Source organism: Pollicipes pollicipes, unplaced genomic scaffold (genome assembly GCF_011947565.3).
Source record: "Pollicipes pollicipes isolate AB1234 unplaced genomic scaffold, Ppol_2.1 Scaffold_3088;HRSCAF=3622_pilon_pilon_pilon, whole genome shotgun sequence".
Taxonomy (NCBI): Eukaryota; Metazoa; Arthropoda; class Thecostraca; order Pollicipedomorpha; family Pollicipedidae; genus Pollicipes; species Pollicipes pollicipes.
The window spans coordinates 126,682-140,570 of NW_023596226.1; the positions used below are offsets into that span (position 1 = coordinate 126,682).

At 53.6% G+C, this 13,889-nt stretch overlaps 1 protein-coding gene across 1 annotated transcript; it reads right to left on the minus strand.

Moving 5' to 3' along the window:
• Positions 1-569: 569 nt before the first annotated feature.
• LOC119090848 (UDP-N-acetylglucosamine transporter) lies at positions 570-11,140 on the minus strand (the record flags this gene model as incomplete). Its single annotated transcript, XM_037213587.1, has 7 exons — positions 570-614; positions 1,497-1,697; positions 3,801-3,919; positions 7,895-8,060; positions 8,441-8,563; positions 9,113-9,267; positions 10,975-11,140. Coding segments are annotated over 7 exons (975 nt in total), but the record flags the coding sequence as incomplete, so codon positions are not given.
• Positions 11,141-13,889: the final 2,749 nt, after the last annotated feature.

Below are 13,889 nucleotides of genomic sequence, written 5' to 3' on the forward strand. Positions count from 1 at the left end.
ATTGGACAAACCCTGACTAATGAGCCTCTCGGAATGATGTTATTCTAGAAATTTAACGCGATACGCATGATACAAGTAGCACCCACATCATCTGACATCAGCTATCAACTGCAGTGAATTTGGGTATCTTTGGCTGTCTACTGGCACAAGGGCGTTCGCCGTGTGTTCGGAGGCCACCCGCCTAAATGCCATCACCTTCAATCAATGCACCGGCGCGCGTGCATGTCCTGTCCCACGAAACCTTCATTAGGCATACAGCGACGGTCATACAGAGTCGACTAACTGGTTTGTCAGAGACTAGAATCCAGCCTGGAGTTTGCGCCAGAAGGGAGCGACAATGCCTCTGCGACAATGCGGCCCCACTCAGGCCTGGCCAGCCGTCCGGCCTCCGAGCGAGTGCTGGGGCGCCGCCCGGGTAGGCGAATGCCCGCCTGAGAACCATAGCCGCTGACATCCGGAGCAGCTCTCGCGGACCCTGACTGACGAGGCCCGCCTAAGAACCATAGCCGCTGACAACTGCAGCAGCTCTCGCGGGCCCTGACTGAGGCCCGCTGGAGAACCAGAGCAGCTTACACCTGGAGCAGCTCCCGCGGGTCCTGACTGGCGAGGCCCGCCTGAGAACCATAGCCGCTGACACCCGGAGCAACTCTCGCGGACCCTGACTGACGAGGCCCGCCTAAGAACCATAGCCGCTGACAACTGCAGCAGCTCTCGCGGGCCCTGACTGAGGCCCGCTGGAGAACCAGAGCAGCTTACACCTGGAGCAGCTCCCGCGGGTCCTGACTGGCGAGGCTCGCCTGACAACCAGAGCTGCTGACACCTGGAGCAGTTCCAGCGGACCCTGACTGACGGGGCCCACCTGAGAACTGCAACGGTGCATAACGTAGGGATTTTTGAAGCCCATCCATTTCACTCTGCCATGTGGTACAACATGTGGTTACCAAGAAGGGAGGTTGTCTGTTGCATCCCAAACACAGCGAGTTAGCAGAACATGCTTGATAAAACAACTGTCACACTAAATACCAAATAATGGTCTAGCATAACGTAACGACGGCCTAGGATTAACGTCATTAAGTTGTTTTTCATCCCTTGCCGTACTGCAAAATCTGTTTGACACCGTCAACACCAATGCGTTGCATAACACACCCAGGGGCGAGTGCCAGGAGGAAGCTGACAAACGACGGTTTAGACAGGCGTGGTCAGGGAGGTGTGGCCCGATGACTGAGACCGGAGATGCCATGCTCGCCTGCCGCTAGGCTCCGATGCCGTTTGTGTCGGTCGGTGTCCGCAGGGAGTCAGGTCAACCGCCGCGTGGTCCGGCGGAGCGGCCGGGGCTGCTACCGTGTCGCTGCTCCGCAGCCGAGCCGCCGGCGTCCCTGCGCCCGGCCCTGTCACGGGTGCTCCGGCCCCAGGCAGCCCACAGACGGCGCCGACCGCCGCACAGCCGCCGCCGCCGCCGCCGCTCAGTCGACCTGGGCGCGAGGCGGCGCCGGCGCCGGACGCGGGCTGTAGCCGTAGGCGAACGTGGCGCAGACGACCAGGCCGGCGCCGCACGCCAGCGACCAGCTGGGCTGGACGTCGCCAAGCAGCGCCCAGGAGACGAGCGCCGACAGCAGGATCGAGATGGACGTGGCGAATCCCTTCAGGATGTTGTCGGCGTACTTCATGGTCAGCGAGACGACCAGTCCACCGAACGCCTGCCGGGGGACGTGTCGTGAGGGCCGAGAACGGGCGGTCCACCGAACGCCTGCCGTGGGACGTGCCGTGAGGGCCGAGAACGGGCGGTCCACCCAACGCCTGCCGTGGGACGTGCCGTAAGGGCCGATAACGGGCGGTCCACCGAACGCCTACCGGGGGACGTGCCGTGAGGGCCCAGACCGGGCGGTGTGCAGCGCAGACGTCGGGCATGCTACGGCGCGTCAGGTGAGGAAGACAGTGGTCTCCTCCGGCTGGATGCGTCCAATGCCCCGGCAATGTTTGAGCAGAAGCGGTTGGTTCTATCGTGTGGTTCGTCTCGCTGGCCACGAAAGAAGTTTGTGGCACGAAAGACAACCAAGCGGGGGCAGATGCTGGCTTACGCTCCGCAGCCGCGCGCTAAAATTGTCAGACATTTAACAACTCTAGTGCATGTTGGATGACTTATATGCCATATGATGAAAGCGCGTCTTTCCGCTCGTTCTCAGTTACGTTCGCCGAGTCGGGCTGAATGGTGTGTTGGTGACTGGGGAAAGTTTCTCACGATGCACGCGCGGAGTTCGCAGTGGCAAGTGTCGCGCGGGTCAGGTCGGCGAACGGTACCTGGCGCAAGGCGCGGCTTTAGCCCACTGGTTTGACGTTGGCGGTGTGACGGATGACCCGCGCGCGACAGGCGAACAGCATTTCGAAACCATGTCTACATCTCGACCACCACGAGCCGCAGTTACAAGAGGCTGACCCGCTTGGCAGATCACTGAATGGAGAATGGCGTGGCGCCGGGGTGCGATTACAGTGCGGCAGGTCACGACACATCATCGGTCACGACAAACGCACCCGTTGTCATGCGTGCTCGCGTACCGCAACAGTTCGGCAACCAGAGTGGATGCAGACGTGCATCTAAAGCGAGGTGCAAAGCACCACTTATGTACAACGCGTGTAGCTAGCACAGCCCTGCGGGCCGCACGGCCGTGCCGGAGACAGCTGGGCAAGTCGGGATGCTGGTATTTTGAAGAATAAAAAACGTTGCCGGATTCTGCTAGCACCGCCTTCGCTTGTGCTGTGGTTAAATTCACATCGCCGAGTACCCGACAGACGACAGACCTGACAGGCTTCCAGGAAGAGCTGACGGACGGCAGACCAAGACTGGTCGCGTGGGCGCCAGTGACGAGGGGGCACACATCGCCATGTAGCGAGCACATGACGCAACAAAGACGTCAACGGAGACCAGCTCGACTCACTTTACATCCGTGTTTATTACCGCAACAATGCATCCGACTGTTTAACCTGACGCGCTTGCGCAGAGACGAGCTGGCAAGTCGGCAGTAATTGGGACCACACACAAACAGTAAAATGTACTCTTTAGAGAATTACATCGAGAACCACTTTACCCATGTCGCTTTCTCCCAACCAAGAGATTACTGGTATGCAGCAAGGGGAACACTGATGTAACCCGATGTCTGCGGTTTTGCGGGACGGCCACGTCCACCGGCCTGCCACAGCCATCACCTCACATCCGGCAGATGACTGCAATCGCTGTGGGCAACCTATCACATGCAAGGTTGGCAGAATGTGCACCAAACCATGTTACAAAGGGCCGCGCATTCTGAATGTTTTGCAAGGGCTTTGATGCAGAGCACATTCTAGGCAGTCCGTTGCGTGTGCGGTGAACCATCCCACCAAGTAGTTCATTCTAACGTAGCGATTGATTGAGCACACAGCTTCGCTGTGGAATAGTCAACTACCATACAATCCCATGGTACGGCCGTTCCCATCAGTCTGAATCTGCACCCACTGCACTCACACCCACATTGGCCAATTTGCACCCACCATACGATACTATCACATAGCTACTCCCGGCAGACCAGCACCAGCTGGCCTTTATGAGGGGTTGCTCGGGTCAAACCATCCGTCATTCAAACCCCGGGTCAGGCACCCAACGTCGTGGACAAAAGCTCCCTATTGTGGGCACTGGCTAAACGAACCGCAACGGCATCGACATGAGACGACGAACGAAACATGCCCTTCCTCAACAGCCACTCAGCGATGGGGCACGGTAAGTCCGGTATCAGCAGCGTGGAGCACGCGGCCATAGCGGCCGACCTCACCTGCAGGACGATGACGAGCCAGGTGTAGCGGGTGTAGCCGTGCAGCAGGCCGTGCTCAGCCACGGCCGCGCCGTCGTTGAAAAGCACGGCCGCCGCACCGAACGGCAGCGAGAACACGGCTGTGGCACGGTCAGAGGTCAGTAGAGCCGCCGGTTGGGACACGGTCAGAAGTCAGCAGGCCCGCGGGGTGGGACACGGTCAGAGCTTAGCAGGCCCGCGGGGTGGGACACGGTCGGAGGTCAGCAGGCCCGCGGGGTAGGACACAGTCAGAGGTCAACAGGCCCGCGGGTTGGCACACAGTCAGAGGTCAGCAGACCCGCAGGGTGGGGCATGGTCAGAGGTCAGCAGGCCCGCGGGTTGGTACACGGTCAGAGGTCAGCAGGCCCGCGGGTTGGCACACGGTCAGAGGTCAGCAGACCCGCAGGGTGGGGTATGGTCAGATGTCGGCAGAGCCGCGGGATGGGACGCGGTCAGAGGTCAGCAGACCCGCGGGTTGGCACACAGTCAGAGGTCAGCAGACCCGCAGGGTGGGGTATGGTCAGATGTCGGCAGAGCCGCGGGATGGGACGCGGTCAGAGGTCAGCACGGCACGAGACACACGGGCCCCGGCCGTAGACTCCCACACGGGCCGGTAATCACACATAGACCATAACGCCATCTGGAAATGTCGCACAAATACCAGAGACACGAGCGCGGGAACATTAACACGCGAAACAAAGAAGGTCACTAGAATTATCGCAACATAGACAAAAATTCAAATGATTACTTCCTACAGCTATTTCGCAACCACGTGCCGCTGATGATCCCAGGCCTTCTGACCCCTGGCGTGACAGCAGAACGCTATACAAACATCGCAAAGTATTCCAGCCACCAGAGCAGACAACGTCAACATCCGCAGCACCGGAAGGACAGCTTAGGGAGTAACAGGTGGCGTACAAATGGACGCCCGATAGTGTGATGTGCCTGCCGTTGAATCAATGATTTTAGAGCAAACGCACGTATGGAAAAGTGCGTTAAGAAGTGCGCTAAGTACGCAAAAGCACATCAAGTAAATACACCATTTTTTCGTAGACAAACGAGTGTGAGGTACTAAGTTCGTGCGGCGAAAGTACGTACGCTAAGTTCGTAAGCAAAGATACGTATGGTACGAAGTCTATGTGAAATATTGGCATTGACAAAAATTCGCATAGTTGCACGCACGCTATGGTTCCTAATGGAATGAATTCGATTGACAGAAATACGTGCGCAAAAGCTCGGAAGCAACGGTCATAAAGTATAAAGCACACATGCTAAACATTCGCATTGACAAGTCCATATGGAGGAATTTCGCATCCATGAATAGGCATGCAGGTACTCGTAAGCATTGCACGCAAGCTAAGGTTCGTAACGGATAACGTTCCAGTGAAAAAGTACGAACAGTTCATAGGCATTAAATAAAAAGCAACCAGTTTCCATGGATATTACTCATATGGAGGAGTGTTCCGGGAAGACCAGCCGCCCAAGTATCAAACTATGTACAGTCGGTTCTCAGATTCCGCTGAAATTTGTGCTCCGCAGCATGGCTTACAGGGAGCGCCCCACATTTTTATGAGGCTTTGAACTGAAAGAGCCATATTAAAGTCACCATAAAGGCATAAAGAGCCCTAAAGAGCTAATCGTAAAACTAAACGTCGTCCGGCGCCCAGCAAATGAACCTGGATCAAAGAGAGCGTTGCAAAATGTCCCTCGAATGGAAGGAACCGGCGAAAAAAAAACTCAAAATCACACCGCAGATCACTCGGTGTGTTTGTGGCTCCCCTTGATTTATCACCCTGACGCCGTCCCTGTCGACGTCTCTCGCTGGCGTCTCCGGAGCGCGCCAGCTGACGGCCGCAGCAGGAGTCAGCTCGTTTGTGGAACACGGCGGGCAGACGCTCGGGGGACACCCGGTATGTGATTGCCTATATGAAAGAAGCTACGGCCCAGAAGTCGAGAGAGACGCACCTGCAGCAACCGCTTTGATAATAACCTTGTTTGTCCCCGACCCAGCAGCGCCCCAGACCAGCGCATGAACACTACGCCGGATACAGGGGGAAGCTAGCCCAATTACATGCCTTGAAGAGAATGTTCCACAGCTAAAAATATTGGGACAAGCATTAGACATAATGAAGTGAGCTCACCTAACAATTGGTATACTTTTAAGTGCAAAAGGCTGCTGAAGACAACACAATTTTCTATTTAGTAAATACGTTTCCCAACACGTCATAGTTTGATTGCGTCTTGGAACGTCTGCACAACGCTGAGGTGCTGCCAAACTGGCCATGCGAAATTGCTCCCCCGCACTCGCTTGCACTTCAATCTTCCTACAAGTGGCCGTGGCGAAGCTGGAGGTGTGTTCAACTAAATACCGTCATGTGCTCGTGTTTCGGTCCTTTCTCCGAGTGTTGTTGCACATTTTATCCGTGAGCTTAAAGTACTTGCTTATATCCACATACTCGGTTACGGTGCACTTCTTCAGCTACTCGATTACAAGGCTTATTTCCGTAACAACTAGCAAGGATGTCAATATGTTATATTATGCGGCACCAAACGTTATTCGTGACTGAAACTTGTACAGCCTGCACAACATTGGTTAAGGGCCAACTGAGATCATTTCACCTGGGAAACGTGCTCACAGACGCAAGATATGAGTGACCTGTCACTCGTACTTTGATTTTTTGTATTTTGATTTTGATTTTTGACGTTTCTTTGGCGTCACGCTTCCCTGAATGAGCCTGGAATGGTCTGCATGAAATAATCCGCACATATTCGCGGGCGTTTACATCAGAAACCAGAGGGTTTTAGGTCTTAAGAAGGGTACGAATGTGAACTGTAACCAATGATCTTCAAGATAGCTATTTCAGTTCAAAACCTTATACAAATATGGGACACTCCTTTTAAGGGAAGTGTCCTAATGTTGCATTACTTGGCAGCGTTGGGTCGGGGGCAAACAACGTTTGTATGGAAGCGGGTGCAGAGGCGCATCTCTCTCGACTTCTGGACCGTCGTTTATCTCATATGAACAATCACATACCGGGTGTCCCCCGCGCGTCTGCCCGCCGTGTTCCACAAACGAGCTGACTCCTGCTGCGGCCGTCAGCTGGCGCACTCCGGAGACGCCAGCGAGGGACATCGACAGGGACGGCGTCAGGGTGATAAATCAAGGGAACAAGCACTCCGCGTGATCAGCATCATAATCTTTTGATGTTTCATCGTATTCACGGGACGTTTTGCAATGCTAGACATTGATTCAGGTTGGTTTGCGGGGAGCCGGACGGCGTATAGGTTCATGATATGGAGCAGCATAACGGTCCTAATACTTGATCTGACCTAAGCAGTTGGCACTGTACACCGCTACTCGCCATATGTCTTCCCTGCGATTAACGGGAGGCGATCCCCCCAGTGACCCTTTATTTCACACCCCGTGCCAACCGTGGGGATCTGCATTCGAATTTCCGGTACGCATCTGCACACATCCTTTTGAGTACGTCCGTTGTCAAAACCTTGTCCTTCAGGCACATTTGTGTGCGAACTTTGCGTTCTTACCTATCGCATCGACATGCAAGGTTCTCCGTCTGCACTTTCGACATTTGAACTGCATTCCTAACCATGTTTGCGTCCGAACAACTGCGTACGGAATTGTTCTCGCAAAGTTATACGCGTACGAACGTTTTTGTTGCGATTTTTTCCCGCTGAACCATTTTGGCAGTTATACTCTCTACTTCCGCTTAACAGTTCATGTGGTAACATGAACTTCATCTTACACCAACTTTGTGCCCTACGCACATTATCGTTACGAACTTAAGAACAGCAAACGAACTTATCCTATGATTAACTGCCATGCACGCTTTTCCCATAGGTACTTTTATCTACAACCCGTAATCAACACGAGTAAAGTGAACCCATCGCGGCTACGAAATGCACCGGTGGTGGCATCTCGTGACAGCCGTGCAACTTGGCGACATTTCATTGACGGCGCCAGAAAAGGACAATGAAACAGCGCCTGGGCAGAGCTCTTCATATCTGGCAGGCGGCCAAGGCTGGGGCATGACCGTCACATGTTCTCCATTACGTACAGAGCTGCAGGTTGCGTATGGAGAGGGACTGCGGCGGCCCGTACTTGACGACGCGCTCGAAGTACACGCCGGAGTATCCGCTGGAGACGCAGGCGGCCAGCACGGCCGACAGGCCCAGCAGGCTACTGCCCCTCTCCGGGGAGGCGGCCGGGTCGGCCCGCGGCGCCTGCCGACGGGCCGGCAGGTCAGCGCCCGCTCACGCCACGCATGGTGGACGCTACAGCAGGCCAGTTAGGTCGGGACCGTGCCATAGCTAGCCTCCACCGCCCACACCAACCACACCTTGTTCAGCCCAGACCCTGTCGGGCCATGCTCAGTGCGGGTGATAACTGACTATACACTGACCAAACCACACCGAACTACTCTCAGCGCAGAGTAGACCTCCCGTGTAACCTCCACTGGCTTGTGGGACAGCACGCACGGCAGCGACAAAGACCAACCTGAACCAGACAGACACCGGTCACCAGCACGGACGGCAGCAACGAATACCAACCTGAACCAGGCAGACACCGGTCACCAGCAAGCACAGCAGCGACAAAGACCAACCTGAACCAGACAGACACCGGTCACCAGCACGACCAATGCCAGCCACTGGTGCGGCCGCACCCGCTTTTTCAGCATCAGCGAAGACATCAGCGCCGTCATGAGGATCTTCAGCTGGTACGACACCTGACGGCACGCATCATATCGTGACGATGATGATGATTGGGGTTTCAGGGCACACCGACTATGTGACGCTAGCGATGTGGTGGTAAATACCACAATGCAGCCAAGCAAAACGCGTATCCACACGGATGAAAACAGAAGGAACTTGGGACACATGAGCCTTCAACACTGGCATGAAGAGAAACATCCACAACACACCAAAGGACCAGCATTGATCGTTTGGTTCACTGGCGGCAATTTGCAGCAGATATACAGCACAGTGGCATGCGGTTTGAAGAACGAAAGGTTCGTGGAGCGCCTGTTTCGGCATTACAGGTTGCCTAGATTATCCCGATGGAAGGCCGCATCGGGGGACAGCGCGGCGCCCTGCGTGTGAGGCGCACACAGAACTGATCTGAGACGGGCCCAGGCCTGGCCTGAGAAGGGCGCGGGGCTGACCTGGGGGCTCAGGACTGACCTGAGAATGGCCCACGACTGAGCTGAAGACTCAGGCCTGACCCGAAGAGGGCTCAGGACTGGCCTGAGAAGCCCGGATGGGCCCTCCCTACCGACCTGGAAGGTGGCCGCGTCCAGATTTGTGAGCGCCACGAACTGCAGGTTGTTCTGGATGGTGTAGAGAAAGCTGGGCACAGATAGACGAAGTGTCTCCCGCGGCTTGCCAAGCACCTCGCTGCCGATCACAGACGCCAGCCGGCCGATCGAGCGGCCTGCGACCACACAGCCAAGGTCAGAACACACAAGACAAACAGCCGGGGTCAGTACACACACAGCACACAGCCAAGGTCAGAACACACATGGCACACAGCCGGGGTCAGTACACACACAGCACACAGCCAAGGTCAGAACACATATGGCACACAGCCAAGGTCAGAAACACATGGCACGCAGCCGGGGTCAGTACACACACGACACACGGCCGGGGTCAGAAAACACATGGCACACAGCCGGGGGTCAGTACATACACGACGCACGGCCAAGGTCAGTACACACAAGACAAACAGCCAAGGTCAGTACAAACACGACACACGGCCAAGGTCAGTACACACACGACACACGGCCGGGGTCAGAAAACACATGGCACACAGCCGGGGGTCAGTACATACACGACGCACGGCCAAGGTCAGTACACACAAGACAAACAGCCAAGGTCAGTACAAACACGACACACGGCCAAGGTCAGTACACACAAGACAAACAGCCAAGGTCAGTACAAACACGACACACAGCCAAGGTCAGAACACACACGACACACAGCCAAGGTCAGTACACACACGACACACAGCCAAGGTCAGTACACACGGCACACGGCCGGGATCAGTACATACACGACACACAGTTGGGGTCAGTACACACACGACACACGGCCGGGGTCAGAAAGTACACGGCACACCGCCGGGGTCAGAAAACACACGACACACAGCCAAGGTCAGTACACACACGGCACACGGCCGGGGTCAGAAAACACACGACACACAGCTGGGGTCACAAACACAGCACACAGCTGGGGTCAGTACACACACAGCACACAGCTGGGGTCAGCACAAACACGACACACGGCCGGGGTCAGTGCACACAGGGCACACAGCTAGGGTCAGTACACATATGACACACAGCTGGGGTCAGTACACATATGGCATAGAGGCTCACACAGGCTGTCAGTACACACATGGCATAGAGGCTCACACAGGCTGTCAGTACACACATGGCACAGAGGCTTACACAGGCTGTCAGTACACACATGGCACAGAGGCTCACACAGGCTGTCAGTACGCACATGACACAGAGGTTCACACAGGCTGTCAGTACACACATGGCACAGAGCCTCGCACAGACTGTCAGTACTCACATGCCACATAGGCTTACATAGGCTGTGACAGTACACACAGCATACAGGCTCACACAGGCTGTCAGTACACACATGACAGAGGCTCATAAAGGCTGTGTCATGTCTGTGTTCAAAGGCTGTGTCATAAAAGCACCCAGGTGGCGCATGCATCTATGGCGACGTTTATTAAGCATGCCCTTTGAAGCTAATCTGTCCCATCATCTTTTGCACGTAAAACCGAAAACATATCAAAGTTGGGCAAGAATTCGCCCGAGTTCTTGTCGGATAGTGGGTCAGCGAAGTGAGCATGCCACAGTAACGTGGCTGGGTACGCTGCACGTAGTTCGCCTCCGGAATACACAATCCCTGTAGCCAGGAACCCGGTGCACATGGCATGAGTGTAGCGTGCAGACGCGCAATTACCGAACATGCGGACACGAGAGCGCCGCATGCAGCACCGTCGTGAGAGGTCCGACATACCATGCCTGGAGTGGCACGCACACACGTACGCACACACGCACGCACACACAGTCCATGCGGACGCTCGGCCTGGGCCGCCGTGCGTGGTCGGGCGGTCGGGGACACTCACCGTTCTCCAGCCAGATGGTGACCACGATGGCGACCAGCTTGCAGAGCTCAGTGAGCAGGACGGCCGTGCTGGCTAGGTACGGCGGGCCGGGCGTGCTGGCGCGCGAGTAGCGCAGCACCAGCACCAGCGCCGTCGTCTGCAGCGTGATGACGGCCAGCGCCAGCCACTTGACGGCCCGCGCGGTCATGTCGGCCGGCCGCTGCCGACAGCCGGCGGGCGCCGCCCTCCCGCGGCCTCACACGCACACCACCTGCGGCCGGTGACCTCCGCCCAAGGCCTGCAGAACACAGAGCAGAATGGCTGCCAGCCTGTGGTCTGCACTGAGCTTATATGTACACAGCTCGAACATGCCATGTATATCACTCCTCGCATATTGTCGATGGACTGACATGCTGACAGGATTTTTCAGTCATATGGGATAGTATTCAAACACTGGAGATGAAAAAATTGCTTCGTTTTCCGGCCAGTGTATACAGCCACGCATGGACACTTCCTGGCATTTGGCTCGTTCCAATGAGCATTTCACTTATCCAATATCAGTCAGTGGATGAGTATGAGCAGACCTTTTATTAAGTACAATGAGTTTACTGTTTCACCAGTTTACTAAAAGGAACGCTATGATGCAAAGGCAGGGTCTGGGTGTCCAATAAACAAACCTAGCGAACACATCAGTGCTGATAGCTCAGTTGGTTAAAGCGTCTGGCTTCTGATCCACCCACCCCTGGCGAGATGGCTTTGAGTCGATTTATGCGCCCAGTATTTGTCTTTGCCTGAGGTGACCTGCGACTGGTGGCACCAGCCACCCTAAAGATCGGGTAGCGTCAGAGGGCAGGACAGATAGTGCCAGGCGTCGTGGTACGTTAAACTTTTGCGACCAAATTCTGCTATTGACCCGGAATTTTATGACCACATGGTGGAGCAGGGCTTGTGCAAAGACCTGCGCAATGTGGGCTTGGGTCCCAGAAATGTATTCATCTGAAAGGTTCTGACCAAATCTTTAAAAAACTGACTTTGCCAGAGAAGCCTACTTCATGACCCTGACCAGAAGTTTTCCCCTTCAGTGAGGTCATCTCACCACAAAGAATTGAAAGACTAACTTTAATGCAGTTCTCTGAGGACACTCTCAGAGGACCACTGGGATGAACATGGGTCATGAGGCAGACACACGACTGCCTATAAAACCCAGGCAGTGGGTACATAACATTGTGCAGAAATCGCTTCTATGGGTGGATCGTCCTACTGTCATCCAACATTATATCAGCTTAACCAATGCCTCCCAGTATCTAGAAAGTAGGCTGTTTTACAAACTTAATATACCCAAAAACCCAGGACACTAAGACATCTTTTACCCATGACATGTGGCGCTGCTATCAATAAAATGGTTCCAAGGCAGTCTAAGTGTCATCAATCTTATGACTGCTATTCATTTTATGAATTCATTTTACTTGAAAGCTGGAAGTATAGGGCCTTTCTTAAAACTGTTATGATGATACAATCAAACCTGATCAGGCTCAGGAAATCTTACATTGGTTTCATCTACTTGAAACCAAAGTATTTGCTCAGCAGACTAAGAGCCCGAGCTACTCTTGTACTAAATTGTGTGAGGAGTTACAATAGCTTGCAGCAATACAGACCTAGTCATGACAATCCAGTAGAGTACATGGAAAGTTCACTACAGCATAAGCAAAGGAGACAAACTCCATGTCATCATGAGCATTAAAGTCTTGTCAACCTTACCAGCAATGTGGGCCAACCCCCCATATTAATGTACTTATATACTCTAGCTTGTTGATTATTGGAAATCAGACACCAAATGGTGGCAGCTATGCTTCTGCTTACTGCTATCTATAGCATTCACAGCCTTTTTGGGATGGGGAGGGGAGCCCCCAAGATGTCATGAAAATAATTTGCTTCTGCATCCAACAGGGTGTTCCTGTGAATGCTACATCATGACAAACAGTAGCAATACCTGTGCAAAATTCAATGTTTTTGTGATAACCTCAAAGCATGGCAACTTCCTCTGGGTTTGCTGCCCATTTAATAAACAGGTACCTGGGTGTATTCAAACTGTAGCGAATGGCCTGGGAGAGGGGGCAAACCTGGTGGTCAAACTACCTTGCAGCATCCCTTGCCTTACCCCCCTCCCCCAACAATAGTCTAGGGGCCCTGTACAGTGCCTAAGTGTCTTATTTTAGATGTCAGTATCTTATGCACTGTCATGAGACCTTAAAATGTAAGTATGATAAATGAGCCATGAACCCATAACATCCTTTCTTAATTTCTGGCTGCATGCCTATAGCATGTTGACAGGGTATGTGCTTCAACTTATTTAGGGTTCTAAGCACTTCAACACACATGACACACTACAGCCTCTTTATCAGCCAGCAATGCATTCATAAATGGCAGTGGTACCTAAACCAATGGATATCATTGCATCAAATGTGCATATGGTAGGTACAAAATACACATTACATGCATTGCAGAGAAATGCATAAATAAGTAAAGATGTGAATAAATGATACCTACTTTGGGGATGATGCATTTTGCAGCTATGCTTCATGGGGTCTAGGCAGCCTTGCTGCCATTTCATGATCAAGTATTATAATCATCAATATTAACTCATGTGTGCTATTAATCTGAACATTGTTTGGTGCATATTTACTGCCAACTTCAGCACATAGTCAATGTTTCAATGAATCATGATGTTGCAAAAGTAATTTTGGGCAAACATGTTCTTGAACATACTCTCTTCATATACAGGCAACATGAAGGCATTATATTTTGGCCTGGCTTGAGTTTGACACACATAAGCACAAGTTTGACACCACCAATATCCTGTTAGCATTCAGTGCAGGGGATGGACTTGTTGCAGACTGGCAAGTTACTTTCTAGCACTGACAACATGTCTGAAATAT